Source organism: Copadichromis virginalis, linkage group LG11 (genome assembly GCF_057382275.1).
Source record: "Copadichromis virginalis isolate Kocher_CV1m ecotype Utaka linkage group LG11, C_Virginalis_male_GT1.1, whole genome shotgun sequence".
Taxonomy (NCBI): domain Eukaryota; kingdom Metazoa; phylum Chordata; class Actinopteri; order Cichliformes; family Cichlidae; genus Copadichromis; species Copadichromis virginalis.
This window is the reverse complement of record NC_140628.1, coordinates 21,010,783-21,029,625: the sequence shown is the minus strand read 5'-3', so window position 1 is coordinate 21,029,625 and position 18,843 is coordinate 21,010,783. Positions and strand designations below refer to the sequence as shown.

The 18,843-nt window shown below is 41.4% G+C and overlaps 1 protein-coding gene across 5 annotated transcripts in view; it reads left to right on the top strand.

Annotated features, from left to right (window-relative positions):
- hdac9b (histone deacetylase 9b) overlaps positions 1 to 18,843 on the top strand; it is a 38,048-nt gene that overhangs the window by 6,768 nt on the left and 12,437 nt on the right. For 3 of the 5 annotated variants that reach the window (XM_085473594.1, XM_085473591.1, XM_085473592.1), the window contains 2 exons: positions 17,086 to 17,327; positions 17,662 to 17,829. In XM_085473594.1, the coding sequence (XP_085329720.1) occupies positions 17,086 to 17,327; positions 17,662 to 17,829 (410 nt within the window). Of the gene's footprint in view, positions 1 to 9,797; positions 10,326 to 17,085; positions 17,328 to 17,661; positions 17,830 to 18,843 lie in introns of those variants that run through there. The other 2 variants (XM_085473590.1, XM_085473589.1) reach the window with 2 other exon arrangements.

Here is an 18,843-nt window from a genome sequence, read left to right as displayed (position 1 = left end):
ATGTTCCCTTCAAAGAGACGAGTTCTAGGCCTGGACTTGACATTTCTCTTAGACTGGAAAAAATGGGTTTGGGTCAGTGAGTTTTCGTGGGAGGAGGGGTGTTGTTGATGCCCAGAGGAAGGTGCCGCTCTCTGTTCTGCAGCGGCTCATTGTTAAAATCAGCAGTCTTTATTAAACAAAAGGTTGTGAGGGCTTACCAGAGGATTCATATTACTTGAATGTACATAAGCTACATATAAGAACAAGAGCATTAAGGTCAATAGCTTATTAACTTCTTTCTTACATTTTCACTTGAAACAGGACTATTTGTCTTGGTTATTGAAAAGATTAGGACAAATTGTATCATGAATGGAAGGTGTCAGTGTACAAGGCATATCCTCCAGCTGCTCAGGAGTTGTGAGCCTCATTATATTAGGAACAATGCTCGCAATGTTAGAAGACAGTCAGAAAAGATCTGCCAAGGAATCACAATGAGCAGCTGTGGCCGCACCTTATGAGATTGTTTTCATAGCCTACTTGAAGCCTGTAAAGAGTCTCATCATCTGAGTATTGAACAAACCTAACAGACCCCCCCCCCCTCCGACAACCTAAGTGATGTGACATTATAGTTTTTATTGTCCGAAAGTTCTGTTTTTCATTAGCCTCTTCTCTTTGTGCCGTATGTGTTTTGAGGTTAAACAGAATAATGTGGAGGACAGCCCTGGGCTTTATCTTAGTGTGCTGTCATGAAAATGAAATGGAGAGTCTTGTTCACACCTTTATCTATTTCGCTGCTTTTGGCTGCTGTTCCAGTGTGTGCCTGAGAAGACCGGACGCCGTGCAGACAAACTGAACGTAGCCTACAAAATCCATTTCATCTCCAAAGTGCGTTTTTCCTCACTTGCACTCTTAGGGTCTTGTTTCTATTATTTATTTATTTTGCTGTTTCAGGTCATTAACAACAACTCCGGTCAATGCATGACATTCTCAGGAAAGATTTAATTCACTTTCAAGTAAAAGCTTAATCTGCATACACTGAATCATAAATGTAACTCTTGTTCAGTCAAAAAAAACATACAGATTCTCTTATACGTGTGGAAATGTGCCGATCTAGGGCCAGGACTGAATAAGGAGTGAAGTATGTGTGAGGAATATTTTTCTCTCTTTATAGTAAGAGAGCTCTAACCCAGAGGGAGAGTATAGCTCCTGTTGTAGCAGAGATACAGAGCTTTGGTGGGTTTAGCCTGCTGTTCTCAGTGTTGTTCATCCAGCCCCACTGTAGACCCCTAGGCTCTCTGGGGGATCCTACTTCCATTTATTTTCACTTCTTGTCTAAAAGGAGTTGGAGAGATGAATCATTCATGTCTCTGAGAGGCCTCTTGTGTGGATGAAAAATTGGGAAATTTAAGGCTCCTGCCTCGAGTATTTAAGATAGATTAATATGCAGCGCTTTCTGTCAGTGTCCTGCTTTTTTCTCCTTACAGACATTTTAATTCTTTGGTTGAAGTCCGTTAAGTAGGAATTTTGCCGGAGTGGTCTGGTTTTGTTGCTCTTCACTTGTCTGCGTCTCAGTACAGCCAGTGACAGCTGCTATAGACAGTGTCCCTGCCCTAACACGATACGAGACTTTGAGAACTTTGAGGTTAAATCAGTAAATGTGATGAATGAGATTAGTGACAGATTGTCACTAATCTGTCACGGGGTGAGGATGTTTACCTTGATGGCAAAACCAAAAGTTCACAAGCCTTTTAGTTGTCAATTCTTGCCATCCCATCAACTTATGCAGGCGAAAATGGCCTACCATAACTCATATTTAAACATCTCTTTGTTGTTGCCTTTCCTTTGCGGGTACCCACCCTGCTAGTGACAGGTCTACAAGAACAACCCCCTCCCCACTTGCCATGAAATGTGCTGAACAAATGGAGCCAGGAATTACACAGAGATTGGACACACTGGCTATATATCTAAGAGCCCGCATAAAGGTCTTGGTAGTCAGATAGGTGTGAAAGGGTTAAGAGCCCATCTGTTTCCAAAACAGAAAATTCTTACCCCCTTTGAGTTACCAACCTTAGAGCATACTCTAAATCAGTGGTTCTTAACCTGGGTTCGATCGAACCCTAGGGGTTCAGTGACTCAGTCTCAGGGGTTCGGCAGAGCCTCCGCCGTGACATGCAAATCACATTTTATTTTTCACTAAAGAGGGGTTCAGTGAATGCGCATATGAAGCTGGTGGGGTTCGGTACCTCCAACAAGGTTAAGAACCACTGCTCTAAATGATCCCTTTTAGTATCAAGTAGTATTATCTCAGAAGACTTGCACTAAATAGGGAGGCTTAAAGGCAACAGAAAAAGGGAGTTTTATTCACGCCCTCTAGATGCATTTAAAAGGACAGAAAAACATCAATGAATAGCATACTGCACTAAAACGCGGAGCAGAAAAAAGAAAAATGATGCTATGAATGCTTGGAGTGTTTTTTCTTTCTACCGGGTCTGTTTTGCTCTTTTGATAGTAGGAATCTCAACACTTTGTAGTTCAAAAGAAAACATCAATGTTCACTTCATTATATCTTTTATTATTTATTTTATTTTTTTTACACACACAGCTTCAAAGAGGTCGCATAGCTGTAACAGCTTTTGTTTTGTGCTGGGATTTTTTTCATTTATTTTTTTTTACATATTTTATGAAAGAGGCAGCCAAAGCTTGTTAGGCTCTGTGCTATTGAAGCGGCTGGGTTGAAAAGTCATTTTGGTCATTGGATCTAGGATGAAAGGAAAAGGTCGGGAGTGATGCGGTCACTCCCAGCAGGATGGCAACACTATGGAGAAGTGTGGATGAGTGTATGGAAGTATGCAGGGCTGTCTGTTTGTCTGCAGATGAGTGTTTGCTTGCACTGGATCTTGACTTGTATATATGTAGAGGACCTCTGTGGTGACTCTGCCTGTTTTCTCGGTTGTGTGTCGGCGTATTTGTCTTTGTCGTCCTTGAAAATTGCTTTGGAAAGTTCACAGCTATATACCTGGCATCTCTCACTGTTCTTGGTTTCTAGATTTCTTGTCTCTGTTCTCAATCAACCTGCAGGGTGCACTGTTGCTGAAGGATCCACCAGGAGGTTTTTACCCCACTTGGACAATGTCCCATAATTACAAGCCTTAGTTACGGCTTGATTTTCCAGTCAGAACCAAGCTGATGAGCCCGAAAGAACAATGAAATATGAAGAACTGATTTAGAGAGAAAAGAATAAGGAATTTGTAATATCATCTTTATTACAAACCATGTAATTACACAGACTACAACACGTGTGCTACATGAAGATTAAAAAAAATTTAAAAAGTAGAGAGAGGTGATTTAAAACAGAATGAGAGTAAATGCTCATATTACACAACACACACAGGCACATGCACAGCAATGTAGCACAAACAAGTGAGATGACCCCTGAACTATTTCTTTGCCTCCCAGGGGAGAGAGGAAATAGAAACCCGCGTGACTCGTTTGGACATTCTCATAGGAAGCGCAAGGTAGAATACTGTTCTTACAGTGTACTTATGAACATGAGTCTTTATCTTTAGCTGCATGAAATGAGCGAATACATAAATACATGGATGCAAATATAGCACTTTGCCATGGTGAAATAAATGTATATGAATATGATGTTGTAATAGAGGAAGAAGCTACTTTCGGCTGCGCCCTTATTCACAACGGGTCGCCACAACGGGTAGCTCCGCATGTTTGATTTAGCAGAGCGTTTTCAAATGCCGGACGCCCTTCCTGAAGCAACCCCAAAGGGATTTGTGTCTTCCCCTGGGATCAAACAAGAGATCTTTGGCTTGTTATGCAAATGTGTAAACCGCTATGTACAACATGATGTGTTATACACAAACACAGAAATGCAGGATCACCTGAGCAAAAGCATTTAAAAATACATGCGGAGCCCCTCTAGCTTTATGCATATAAAGCAGCCTGGACATTAACATTGCAACAGAGGTGGTTTATGCACCGTGGGGCATTTCCTGGTATGCAGAGCTCTACCTTTATAATCAGAGGAAGAGCTATTTTTCAGAGGTATTGTTGTGTCTGAGACCTTTGAGACACCACAGGAGGAGAGTACTGGAGCTGTTCTGCGGTCAAGTAAAGAAGTGATGGCGTAGGTGGAAGTGGCTTGGACAATAAGCGTCAGCCCTCCCTTCCCCATAGTAAAGTGGATTTCCTGTTGCACTTTTTTCAGGTGGACCTTTTAAAATGCATGAATGAAGTTTAGTTGGATTCTTTTAAATGTCATCGACAAATCCAGTCACGCAGAACGCTTTATTTAACAACATCCATTTTACTGTGTTATCAGGATATTCCTCGATGAGTGTGTTTCTATAATGGTCGTGTCTCAGAAGTGAGATTTGTCCCTTAAAAATAAAATAGTGAGTGAAAACTGTCTGTACTTTTTCTGTGACTGAAATAACTCGGCTGATAATTTGCCAAAGGACAAACAGGCTCGATAAAATGTGTTTTCTCAAAAGCAGTGGCGATAGCAAAAAAATATATATTATGTTATCATATTAAGAATAATAGCTCCAAGGCAACTTGGGGGATGATGCTATGATTATCCACTCATAAATGGGCTTGACTAGCAGGATGTGGATTAGAAGGATGCCTCTGAACAGACAACCTTTGTTTTTATTAATCCCTGAGGGATTTTCTAAGGTCAGCTAAGCTTGGCTGTATTCCATCAGAGTCACATGTGTGCACTTGGGCCTTGTGTTTGTGTGATACAGATGCCACATTTGACTTCTGCAGGCTTTTCAGTGATGTAGGTCTGAAAGCCTCTGATGCAATGATTCTACCCAGTATGGTTCCAGGCAAAAAAGTGCCCTTTTATATTTATTAGTTAACGGTGCATTAAAATGCCAGCTGACATTAAGAGTTGTCTTTCAGAAGGTCTAATCAATGCTAAGCCTGTTGATGTAACAATATTCTTAAAGGATCAATGGTTTGTGTTAATATGAGGGATGGTGCTTGGCAAAAGAAACAAAGGAGAACATAAAGCGGGCTTGTCAGGAGTACATGTAGGATGGAAGCTGTACAACAACAACATAGTCAATTTGATACAAACAGTGGATCAATGGTTTCCAGCAGAGATGAGCACATTGATCAGTAAAAGTACTGAGAGCAGCCCTCTTTTTCCAGTGTGCCTTTGTGGTACATGTCTATTTTTAGAAAGCCTATGGCAGCAGATGAAGGCATGGCATCAAGGACCTATTCAAAGTTTGAAAGTAAACTGACCTCAATGTCAGCTCACAATAAGCGGATGCTTTGAAATTGTGTTTTTGCCTTTTATCGTTCAGTCTGCTCTTACATCTCAGATAGAGGGTTCGCATTTCTCAGACTTTCTTCTTCTCTCTCTCTTTTTTTTTTTTACTTCTCTCTGTTTTCTTACCCTTTCATTACACTTCCATCACAGAAGTACCTTCCAATATATCTAAACTGTGTTCTCATCAAAAAAATGTCCTTATGTCCACATAAGGAGGTAGATGAAGTGGTGGAGGTATACCTTGCAGGATTTTTTGACACTATATAAATATATATATTTTGCAGATATTTTTATATTATTTATATTATATTTGAGTTAAGAGTTTTGCTTTAGCTTTGTGTTTGGTTAGGTCAAGAAAATAGTTGTGTGGTGATGGATTCCACCCTGTCTAATATATGATTGACTCAATAAACATAAATGCAGATTGCAAAAAAATATGTTTTTCACAAACACAATGCAGAAGAAGACACGCTTACTTCAAAATCTAGTTGAAAATGCAGTTTAGTTGTCTGGATCGTACAGAGTCTTCACATGAAATGCAAAAAACTCCATGTCTGTTTTTGTGTTTGGAGCAGCACTGCCAAACTTTGTCGGCAGTGTTTCAACATTAACTGCCAAACATAACCGCCTTTCAATGCTTTTCATGTTATTTGATCCAACCTGTTAAGTACAACCTATATCACCCTGAAAAGTCCAACAGGAAATTCCAGAGGAAGCCAGACAAAATAACCCAATAAAAGCAAGAGCACCCAGAATCATTAGTGGGGAAACATGCTCGCATAACTCACCCAGATATACAGGCTAATTGGATTTTACCTTCAAATCAGCAGTTGTAGGGCCTTTGTGCTTTTATGAGACTGGCTACAGGGTAAAGGGAAAATGGGCTGTTTTGAAGTGACAAAACTTCAACCCTGGCTTTCAGCTGGGACACTTTCTGAGGTCTGAGTATGCTGCGCTGCTCATGTAGAGTCTGGCATGAGTCTATAAATTGATCTAGGATTTCTTCCACAGTTAGCAATGGTGACTCATAAGGGGCTGACGTATGGAGGGTGGTGAAGTAATTGGTGTGGAGAGGTAATTTCCCTCATGTACCAGGGGTGCCCTTGGAGCTGCGTGGTGGCCTCTACAGAGAGACGAAGCTCAGGGGAGAGGGTGGTGCCATTTAGGTGCATGGTAACTTATGAGAAGTTGCTGTTATTATGCAACTCCTCTCTGGGGAGGAGCATCCCCCTCTGAATGGAGAAATAAGTACTCGACAATGATAACATCCGCCACAGTCCTCCCAAGGTGACATGATGAAATCTGAACCATTGCAGGCAGAAAGCCAGGGAAATGAATTTTATAGTTTATCGATTAAGATCATGGAAGAGTGCTTGGATATCCACTGTGTAATCAGATTATTTAACAGTAGATGACCCCCGCCACCACCCCCGCTGAGCTGCATGGTTGCCTTTGAAGTTCAAATAACAGAGAACAACAAAGCAGACCTGACTCATTCCTTCCCACACGCAGGTCATCCTCTGTTAAGGAGAATAAGACATTTCCTAGCCAGATCAAATTAGAACGAGTGAGCTTCGTCCACCTCCCATGTCTGTTGCAACACTTTACTTCTGCTCCCTTCTTTCTTCACTCTGCCTCCCTGCTGGGTTTCATCATGCACAGTGTGTCACAAGGCATCAGTGCTATAGTGATTATGCCAGAGAACTTCAAGAGGTGATTTGAAGCTGCTACAGTGATTGTAGTAATGTGAGTAGACTCATTTGAAATAAGAGCATCAATTTTTTTCACATAGCATGAAAGCTGCACGTTAATTGACAAAGTTAGAGTCAATCTAAAAACGGCAACAGCATAATGGTAATGTGCATATGGGTGCTATATGTTTGTATAGGGTGTTCTTTAAAACAGCTTATAATGGCCGTTGATTTAATTTTGGAAAGCGCTATGAGCCCTTCACTGATCTAGCCCACTTGTTCCCTCATCACTAATAATTCCCCACTCCACATTAGTGCTCTGGTGACAAAACATGCACACACACACACACATACACAGAGAGAGACACATAGTTTGTGTTTGATGTGAGGGAGGTGACAGACAGTCGAGCCCAGGCACCCGAGAGCAGAGTAGAGTGGCTCTCCAGCAGGGACGCTGACGTTCACACTTAAATGCTTTAATAGGACTAAAGTAGACAAAGGCCGCCAGTGACGCAGTAGGAGCTATAATGGGCTTGCCACATTGCAGGTTTACTGGACCCTGCCTATTGGACAGCTATTTCCAATCCCACAATCCCTCATCAGCCTCAGGAAGCTAGTTATAAATAAAAAGTGTAGGTTAATCTCCGCTAACATGTCCCAGTGAAACGTTTCTGTTTTGTTTTTCTGACATGCACCAGGGCAGGTTGACCTGAACTTCTTTTCAAAAAGATACTGGGACTTAAACATGTGTGTCTGCGCCCTGTAATAGAGCAGAGTAATGTGCTTGTGTTTTCTACATTTGTAGAACAACTGAAGCATAAATCTGTGTGTACGTTTTGTCGTTTCTATAAAAAAATGAAGTAAATCAAAAAATAACACTAAGCCAGACATGATCTTTAGTCATCCTAATGGCAAAAATATTAAATATAGTATTTTGTTGTGTAGTAGTGGAAAACACACACGAACATTGCACAGGGGCCTTTTAATTTTAGGATTTGATGAAGAAATAGAATATAATAAAATAGGACTTTAAAATAGAAATCCCTTTGTCATAATAATTGTCATTCACGTGACAGCTTTACTTCCTCTCTTGATTAATTATGCTTTAGCCTATGACTAAGGCCAGCCTACGGGGTCAGAGCTTGCCCGGTGTGACGGATACTGTGACAGATGGAGCTCTGGGTCTTTAGCCATCCTTACCTTGAACTTGAAGGCTTGTTATCGCTCACATATCCGACATAAATTCTACCATAGTCTGGAGTTTACTTAATCTGTAAGGTATCACTCGCGCTATAAACATTCACTCAATCATTCGTTGATTGTTTTATGCTGTTGGTATTTTTTTTGTAGAAGCAATTTTCCTTACTATTGTACAGATTATATGAAGATATGTTTTCCATTATATGTTTTCTATAAAAAATAACCTCCCCAAAAACTGTAAACACTGTTGCTGATGGCTCTGTGTATAAATAATCAAATCAGCCAACATGCTCAAACATTAGCCCCAGAGTTGTGTTTTGTGTCTGGGCTAAGCCTGCAAGCTGTGCATTTCCTTCTTGGCTTCTTGGTTTGTGCTTTGATAAAAAGGATTGAGGGGTTAAATGTTTGTCCAGCTGAAACAACACAGTAAAACTCCTTCTCTGTGTCTCTGTAGCCCAGTCGTCAGAGCTCGGGACCTAAAAATAGCAATGCTGGCTCCACGCCCCTGGCTGGGGGACAGGTCAAATTATGAAGGAAGATGAAAAATTTAAAGGCACAGGCTGCTTGGCCACAAACCCAGCCCTGCATCAGTGGTCAGCTAAAACATGTGACTTGGCTTTTATGGGCTACAGTGGGAATATATAGATCTTTGTCTTGTAATATTAATGAAAAACATCCAAGTATATATAGCAGCTTAGTGCTTGAATTTAGAATTTAGGTTCTATTGATTGTAAATGGGGAGTGTAGTGTTTTGTTTGTTCTTAAATCCTCCATTAAACAGTATCAAGAGTGTTTCAAGGGAATGGGATTTGCAATCCTGGAAAAGTGCTCTTGACACAGTTTGAGAGGTTTATGTAATTACGATCATGCTGTTATGGCATCTTACAGTTGGCTTCCTTGGTTAGCTGAAAGCATGCTTCCTGAGTAGCATCACTGCCCTGAATACACACTGAACCCCACACATATACCGAGCTAATGCAGTGAGGTAACACTCCACATGTTAAATCATCTTAAATGAACACTCTTCTGTTCGTTTAAGATGTCTCGCTCGTCTTAACACGTCCTGTTGCGTTTTTGTCACACATGCAGATTACGCCTGAGAGCACCGGTGTTTGGTTGCATTTGTCGAAATACCCCATCGCAAAAAATTGTTAATACACCATTTCACTGGTTTTGTGATTCATAATAACAGGCAATCAGTTGCTTTGCAAAACGCCTGCTATCAAGTGCACATGTAAAGTTTCTTTCCCTCTCGCGGGTACATCAGAACAAAAATGCATCATTCCATCCATATACCTGAGAGGACAAAATGAAGACATAAATAGAGTGAGTGTGTGAGAGAGAGAGAGACAGGTTCAACAAATCAGAAAAGAGAGAATAGAGGATTCAAGCCTCCATCTGCAGAGAGGGAGTCAGGAGACATGCCTTCTGGCAGGAGCTGAAGAAGACAGCTGTGTTTGGTGTGGTATTTTTAAACGCATCAATGCTGCTCCAATCCCTGCGCCTCGCCTGACCTATTTTTAGCCAGGGCTGGCCATTGTTCTATTTCTGTCACCTGTGGGCCACGCAGTTGTTGATTCACATGCAAATGAAGCTTGCTCCCTCCCCAGCTTGCATTACTGCCTCTGCGCGGTGCTCAGTACACACTACACGGCTTTCCTAGCAACTCAGCTTTACATTTTTTCTCAGTCTCTGATCAGACACTTTGCTGAAGAGAGAGGAAGAAAAAAATCACAGAGAGTGAGAGAGAGAGAGAGAGAGAGAGAGAGAGAGAGGCAAATAGGAAAAGAAGCTGGATTCTTCTCCAAACACTGTGTTAGTGTTTGGAACAGACTAAAGCAGGGCACCCGGGAGAGTACCAGCCCTGCAGAGAGAGTGTATGCTGCTTGTGTTATTGCGCTTCAGTGAGAGTAGTTTCTCAGAGGAGGAGACAGAGGAAGGGAGAGAGTTGCCTGTTGTCGTGGTCTCTCCCCTGGAGTGGCTGAGGGTTGGCTCTTGGTGTCAGGAAACACAAGGCTTGCAATGAGACTTGAGTGCTGAGTGGAGTATGCTGCAGACGATTTACGAGGGCGAGTCAAGTTTCTCCATAACAGAAGGGCGCGTTGGACACCAGCAGTTCCCCAACCCGAGCAAGATGCACAACGTGAACAACTCAGGTGATCACACAGCCTGGTGTTTCCACTCCCCTTGAGGAATGCCTTATCCTTTTTTTCCCACCTTCTTTGCATCCCAATCTCTGTCTCCCCTCTGTCTTTAAATCTCTTCCTACTTCCCTGCTGTCTTACATCCACTGTGCCTCTCGTGCACACATTCGCTCTGTCCTTCTCTCTCACTCTCCCGTACTCTCAACTCTTTGCGCTCGCCCGATCTCTCTCTTTCTGTGCGAAAAGAGAACTCAAAGCTTCTCAGCACAGCAGCGTGGTACGACCAGGCACTTCTTCCTGAATCGAGGTATTTAAGCTTGCGATAACATGCGCCGCTTTAAATATTGTGCTTCTCTATTTAGATGCAGAGGACGCTTTGAGTTAAAAAGTGCTCTGCTAAAATGAGAGAATGTGTGTTAACGCTGTTCCCATGCTCTGCTTGTCTGAAACGAGTCAGTGTGAACATGACAGGGATGCTGTGTTTTTCAAGCTTCCATGTCAGCATGCACTTTTCAGGGAACAGGAAGAACTGTGATAGAAATACTGAGGGGACATGTGAAAGGTTTCTCTCTCGACTGTTTCTATTTCTGACCTGAGAATTGAATTGAGTACATGACATCAGTATGAGTAAGCTCTATTCTCTGTATTGTCGAAAGATGAGTCACACCGTATTTGCATTGGGTTTTTGTTTTTTTTCCCCTCAAAGCGGCTATTGATAAAATTCAAAACATGTTTGGAGAAATTAGTTTAGAGTTAAAAAAAACTCCATTCTTGTTTGGATCGCTGGGAAGCATGAGTAATGGCAAAGTCATACCATTGCTTAATTTAATGTGCTATGACCACTAAGTTGTTACTACTTCTGAAATAAGCCCACAATGTGAGGAACAGGATGTTGAATAATTTTAGTTTCATGTACAGTAAGATTTTTTAAGCATATCCAACAGAAAAAAAAAAAAAAACACCACCAAAAACCCAGAGTGAAATGTACATTTTAAAAATACCAAAAAGATTCAGGCAAGCAAACTGAAAACACGAAGAGGCAGTGGGGTAAACGTGAAAAGATTTAAAAATAAGTCCCGGGGATGACACAGAGATGACACATTCCACGTCTGTCAATAGAGCAGGTTATTTGACTATCAGGCTACAGGAGCAGAGCTTTCTTCCTTTGACTTTAGCGGCTTACGAGCCAAACAACAGCTATACAGAGCGCCTGAAATCGGGCTCCTTGCTTATTCTGTGGGTCAGCTATTCTTAGGTGAGTTATTTTCAGCTTATGGCATTAGCCTGCTAAGATTAGGCGTCTGTGCGTTATCATTCCATCTCAGCAAGGTCCTGATATAACTATGGTTTGGAACAGATATTTATAGAGGATTCTGTCATTTGTCTGTTTAATTTTTTCTTTCCACTTTACAGCAGATCAGTCCACAGTGAGTAACATTATTTGTCTAAGGAAGCTGCTCAGAGGTGTCTTTCCGTGAGTTTACTGCGTGTTGTGAAAGAGTTGTAGACATAGCAGGTACAGTGCCTTTAGACACGGGGAGAGCTCAATCATTGGCTGTTATATTTTCATGACACTCTATCTGTGCGGATTCTTGTTGATGACGCGGTCCTTGCACTGACTGAATAGGTTTGTTGTGAACTGTTTTCTAAAGAAAACTGCTTGACCTTTTATATGATACTGTACTTGTCTGCCGTTTCAAGCGGATCGGCAAAGAAAGAGGGCTCCGTTGCATTTTTGTTTTGCTCAGTGACAGCACCATCAAAGTTGTGATTAAAACAGTCTTCAGATGGGCTCTTGACAAACAGGGAAAAAAAGTAATTAGTTTTCCCTGCATGTAAAATATTAATGGGGACCTTTCAGACAATAACAGTGGCCTACATTTCAAGTCCCCTTGTCCATATCCTTGATCTATTCATCTGTGTTTGAAGTGCTTACTGCAAAAGAGATGGTTCAAAATAATACAAAGAATTTTATTTTGTTTCACTGCATGAAAATGACTCATTATGAGAATGAACTGATTCTGCTTCTGAAATGTTGTAGAAGTGTTATAACAGTTTGATCATCAAAAATTAGAAATACAAGATGCATATTTCTCACTGTTTATCTCGATATTCATGTTGTTTATGCTAATGGATGGTTAGAGGGTTTGCGGTTGTGCAGCGAGCTAAGGTAATTGACTCTTGCTGATTGATTTATTTGGAATTTAAGTGACTCTAGGATCAGCTGGCCGTGTTACAGAAGGACTTCCCAGTTGTTACTTGTCCTTTGCTGGGCTTTCTACATTGTGCCTGGATAACAGTTTCATATATATGTTGTTTTATAAGACGATTAGCTATGACGGTAGGACGGGAGACAACTGGACTCCTGGCTCCTCTCAGTGAGAGGCCTGTGGTGGCTCAGCTCAGTTCTCTTTGTTAGTAGATAGCCTGCAGACCGCAGCTCTGGCTCAGCTGCAAGGACGAGCCTGAGTCTTAAAAATAAAGACCTGTTTCCTGGTTTAGACATGCCAGCTGCTCAAAATAACAAGGCACTTAATGAGAGATCCAGCACCACATTGCAGTCCCAAGCATCAGCTTATTTTTGCCCTCAAACATCTTCTGTATCTGGTTCTATTTATACTGTCAGACAGGGAATTTAGATCAGCAACCCTCTCTGTTTCACACGAAACGTTCACAACATGCGCGGTTAAAGTGCAGTTCATAGTGTTTCGTTATTTTGATGCTCAAATGGGCAAATAACTAATAAAATGCAAATTATACATAACGGTCTAGGAGCAGTATCAGCAAAGTGAAGATGGTATCCTTCTTGTTGTGCACACTCCTGTGGTTCAGTGGAAAAACACAACTACAGCTGCACTTGTAGTGATGTTTTTGGCCTTGTACGGGTTTTAATTTCATCAAACAAAAAAAGCAGTTATTGGGAAAACTGGTGGAAGTCGAGTTACATAACAGCAACAACCTCTAATGCTGCATTTATATGAATTTCATACTTTTTGTTTGCTGAAATTTTTTTACGCTAATTTATTGATCTTAACTTTTAGAATCAAAGTGCTAATATTTACAGAATATTAGCACTTGGTTATTTCATTACAGAATTGTAATGAAATAACTGAATGTGTTCTGAATAGACTCCATAGTACATGTTGCACGAGTGCTATTGTTATTTAAACACATCTCTGAAACTAGACTAAGCCCCAGATAAGCCCTAAATAAGCATTTATGTTAATACTTGTTAACTGGTTTACCAACAGACATTTTTGAACAGAAGTGAGTGAACAGAAGCTTTATGTGCCTTTTTTCTTCAGTCTCACACAGTGGCACCAGAATATACCCCCAGGTGCAAACAGCTGGTTAAGAATACCTGCAGTATTTATAGTCAGAAGACACCGTTTACCATATTAATAACTCCATCCTCATTTTAATAGTCAGTTTAGAAGCTCTCAAAAAATGCTAAAGCATTATTTTAGCCTGGAAGTCAAACAAAGCCTGCGTTATTGATTTATTGTGTTAATATTTTGCAGTGTGCATCTTCATATGTCTTTTGGTATCCTCATGTGTAATAGTAGTGTCACTGGTGATGTGTCTCTCTACGATGGGAAGTCTGCTAATGTGGCCTGAGGCAAAAAAAGATAACCATCCAACATCTCAAATTAAGGCCGTGATTGTCACCCTAACCGCCACCAAGGCTAATGAGAGGCAGATCGGTTATAGAAATAAACACTTTGGGGACACTGGCGGTGCGACGCTGCACTGGGAGTGTGGTCACAGGCCATGAGTCACCCAATCCCCCCTTGGCAGGCCCTCCACAGGGAGGAATTTGGGCACGGGGCAGGGTGCTTGTTGCTCCCTTGTGCTAAAAACAAATTTGGGACCTGTCATTCATAAATCTCATGTTTACCACCGCCTAGAGACACTTCTGTGCGCTTTGTACCAATCAAGACTCATCAAAATTATCCATGATCTCCAGTCAGACCACTGAACCAGAAGTGGAAGGCTCTTCCTTGTGAGTGATCATTTAGAAAAAGGACCTGAAAGTTACATAAATGTGACACTGCTCTTTTATTTTTGCCCATGTTAAATTGAGCAGGCGGCCTCACAACTGTGACAGCCTCTCGCACATTGTCTATATTAAGACCCTGCTCAGAAAAGCACTTATATTTAGACCTAGTTACTGGTGGTTCCGTATTTTTTTGATACAGAAACAGCACATTTCGGTTTGGGTAGTTTCGAGGTGCATTTTATTTAAATGCATCTATATAACTGTAAATTTACAATAGCGGAGACGATATCCAGGACTGTTCACGGACGATAATATTGATGATGAGAATTGTTAGTTGCAAATTGTACTTTAAAAAGGTAGATGCTTCAGTGTGGTTGGAACGGTGCCACCCTTGCTTTAGGGCTTTACTTTTTTCCTTTAACATTGTCTTTCCATTCAGCTTTATTCTTGCCAACAGAAACCAGACAAGAATAGAACAGGCACATGAGGCTGTTAAGGTTTCCTCAAGGGCCATCGCATACAGTCCTGGTTATCAAAGGTGGCTTAAGCTTTCATGGTCCTCCTCCTCTCTCCTTCCTTCCTCCCTCCCTCCCCCTTCCCATCATGTTAAACCACTGTATGAGATTTTGTGATGGAGGCTCAGCTTGACGTGCAGATCAAAGTGGAGGTCCTTAATGCCAGTCGCAGTAAGAGTACGGAATGAAATATGAGATTAATTAGGTATCACAGTAGTGAATTCTCTCAGGCAGCAGGTGTTTTTTGTTGCTATATTTAGGTCCATTATGAAAAAGTAGCACTAATGTTGTCTGACTCTCCGAACCCTTCGACGGTTCACAGGGTCACGGCTGCTCCTGGAACAGCGTCCGCTACAAAAGAGTCCTTTGTAAAGTGCTTGCAAGCCATGATTAATATTCCCTGTCAGACGGGAAGGGTTTGTTCTACAGGTGCCTGTTCTCCGCGCCTGCCGAGCTGTTGCCCTCTTCTGTCTTTTGATTGGAGCTGTTTTTAGAACACAGAGAGGAAATATACAGCACGGGAGTCCCCTCAAGCTGCCTTCACTTTTTTGAAAATGTTTTAAGACAACTTATCACCTAACCAACGATTCTCTCCCAAATATGCGTGTGTGTATTTGTGTGTGTGAGAGTGTTTGTGTTGGTGGGTTTTGTAATGCTTTCTCTCTGTCTCTCGCTCTCTCTCTCTCTAGTGGGGACTCCTTTCTTATATAAGAGGCAAAAAGCTGATATAATAGTCAACATGTCACATTGCCAATGTAGGCAGAAGATGACATGCAGTGAGACTCGATCACTGCAGAATGGGGAGACATAATTACGTCGCCAGCGTTGCCATGGCAGCGGCAAGTTACGGTGGTGGATACTAGGGTGTGGGGTTTGTCACAGACCAGGATTGCGCCACTTGCTTTTATGTTTCTATTTATAATCATCACCGCCGCATACACATGGAATGGTGGCAATGAAAAACAGGCTACACGGCAAAACAAATGGACGCCAGTGAGCTTCACAGCATCAGTGAACGGGGTGGGGGTGGAGGGTGGGGGTTTCTGCTTCCTAACTGTTGGCTACTGGCTCTTTTTTTTAGCAGGTTTAAACCTTTTTTTTGTGGCATTTTAGTGTAAAAAGTATTATTGCGTAACAGAACCCAACGAAAGATTATTATTATATGAAGTGTCAGTTTTCGCTCAGCTTTCAAAGAACAGGTGGTGTGGTATTTGTTCTCTCAGATGTGACCCTCGAGAAGATTAAGGCAATGAATGCACTCAATAACTCTCCCCTCCAGCTCCACTGGAATTTTAAGTAGCTTTGAATATTTCTCTGGTTTAAAAATGGAAGCGGCATTATACAGTCTGGACAATGCGTATCTTCCCTTGAATGTCACACCATGATCAGCATGACTAACATGTCTACTTTTCTAGCGATTGGACATTTTTATTTTATTCACTGGCCAAATGTACACACGAATACCTTTTATAATACCTAAAGCTGGTTCAGAGATGTGATTCTTCAGAAAAAAAATGTTACTTAAACTGGATAGAGTAGTGTGGATTAAAGCAAAGGTAAAGCAATAAGGAAAATATTGTACAATCACTAAACATCCTCTATGGAGAAGAGAGATGAAGTAGCCCTGTCTCCTATGTTCTTAACCAGCAATCGATTTTCTCTGTGGAACAGGCTATATATAGAGCTTGGAGACCAAAGGGATGCCCTCTCACTTTGTATCTGGCAATTACTTATAATAGAGGCAGCTCTTACCAATGCGCACATTGCAGCATCTGCACTCGAGAACAGAAAAAGAGAGATCACAGAAGCATGGATCTGCAAACTTACAGATTCCCAATCTACTTCACCTTAAATTATTTATGTTAAAAAGGGATATCTGCCTGACAGAATCCCTTTATTTATTTATCAACTGGGAAGACAGGGCTTATATAAATACTCTACATAACTACTTAAATATTTTGTTCCAAATGTCCATATGCAGCTACTCCCAGTAGACTCTGCGCTGACGGATGTGATCCCGTGTTTGTTTATAGAAACTATTATAATTGCAGGTTTCTGAGGATCATGGGATAGAATTTGCTTTTCCTTTCCGAACCTTGTCTTTCTCTCCTCTTTAGTCTTCACTTTGCTTCTGTCATCTGTAACTTTTAAGATTCCTTATAGATTGCACAAAGCCTCCTCTGATTCCGACTTGAGTTGTTGAGGGTACAATTAGGACTGACAAATCTCTTTTTGCTCTGCCGTTTCTGTGCCACAGTGGATATTAAACCAGACGTGCCATTGGCTGTGGAGCCCTTGTCTCCTTTGGACCTCCGCACAGATCTGAGGATGCTGGGGCCAGGCTCGGACCCAGGACTGTGGGAGAGGCAGCTGCAGCAGGAGCTGCTCCTCATTCAGAAACAGCAGCAAATCCAGAAGCAGCTGCTAATCAGCGAGTTCCAGAAGCAGCATGAAAAGTTGACCCGTCAGCACCAGGCTCAGCTCCAGGAGCACCTCAAGGTTAGAACAGTTGTACGGAGACACAGCACAGCACAGCACAACACAACACAACACAACACAAAACAACACAAAACAGCATGACATATAGCAGATCACTAGAAAACTGTATAACTAAGGAAAACATCAAAAAAGTGCAAAAAAGGGGAAACAACTCAGCGCAGCAGGGCAAAGTGTTGAGCAATACATTAGCTCAGCATGACTTTAGTTTTTTACCGTCAAACACAAAGTTAGCCATCACTGCAAAATAGAAAGTGCAAAATTTAGCCAAAGCCACTGTGATTTATTTAAAAAAAGTGCTGTGTTCATGCTGATGTGATGCCTACATGCTTCCCAGCTTCAGCAGGAGCTCCAGGCCATGAAACAACAGCAGGAACTTGCAGAGAAGGAGCGCCGTTTGGAGCAGCAGCAGCAGAGCCAGCAGGAGAAGGAGCAGGAGAAGCATCGACGAGAACACCACATTTCCAGCCTGAGCCTCAGGGGCAAGGAACGCTCCAGAGAGAGTAAGAGCTCGACACCGTCACCGCTACCAATAGTTTTTTAATATATTTTTTAAAGGACACAGATGAAAGCAAGCATGGGGCCACATGTTTTAACCCATCAATCCTTTTTTTAACACATCACATTAGCTGAACGGCTGAAGCACAATATGCATACAACAGCTGGATAGGAAAGCTTCACTACAGTAAAGCTTGATGTTACACTCGTTAAAATATTCCCTTTGGACCAAGAACCTCTTCTGTCACCACTATTATAAAACTTTTATAAATGTGGAAAGCATCACCTTTGTAGGCATCATGAACCTAAATATTTATTGTAATAAACACTTTCACAAAATCTTTTCCAATATCTGCTGTTATAACTAATAGATGTACTATACAAAACAATAAAGATAAGTTAATATAAACACATTTTACCTCTTAATCTTTGTCAGGCAGATGCTTTGGATATTTCTGTGCTTAGGTTGGTGATAATCAGTTCTCAGTCATATTAGATGCGATACAAAAGATAAATAAATACAAAATCATGGAAAGTATAATTTTCAGACTGCACAGGTGAGCGTGACTAGAGGAGAAATTGCCCTCTGGCTATTGCTTTTCTCAGTATTTGCTCAAACTGTTGGATGACGTCTGGCAACAAGGTAAACCACGCAGCTCAAATGTGCTTTAAACATCAGATAAAACGAAACAATAAAACAATAAAGCAATGATGGCAGCGATACTTAACCAGCGAATGACATAAAGTTGGCAGGTGACATTTAAGTTTAGTGTTTAGGGGAAAATGTCTTTGAACAGCACAATGAAAATCGAGCCGGATATAGTATTTCATTTCTGTTTTTACCTTATACCTAATAATAGATGAGATTTATGACTTTGTCAGGGCAAAGTTGAAACTGTACCCTGCAACTGTAACCACCTGATTTGAAAGAACATCTCTGTGCAGGATCACTCTAGCAGGACTAATATAGTGCTCTTAGACCACTAGGGGGAGATCTTCCTACATAATTTTGTTGGAGAGT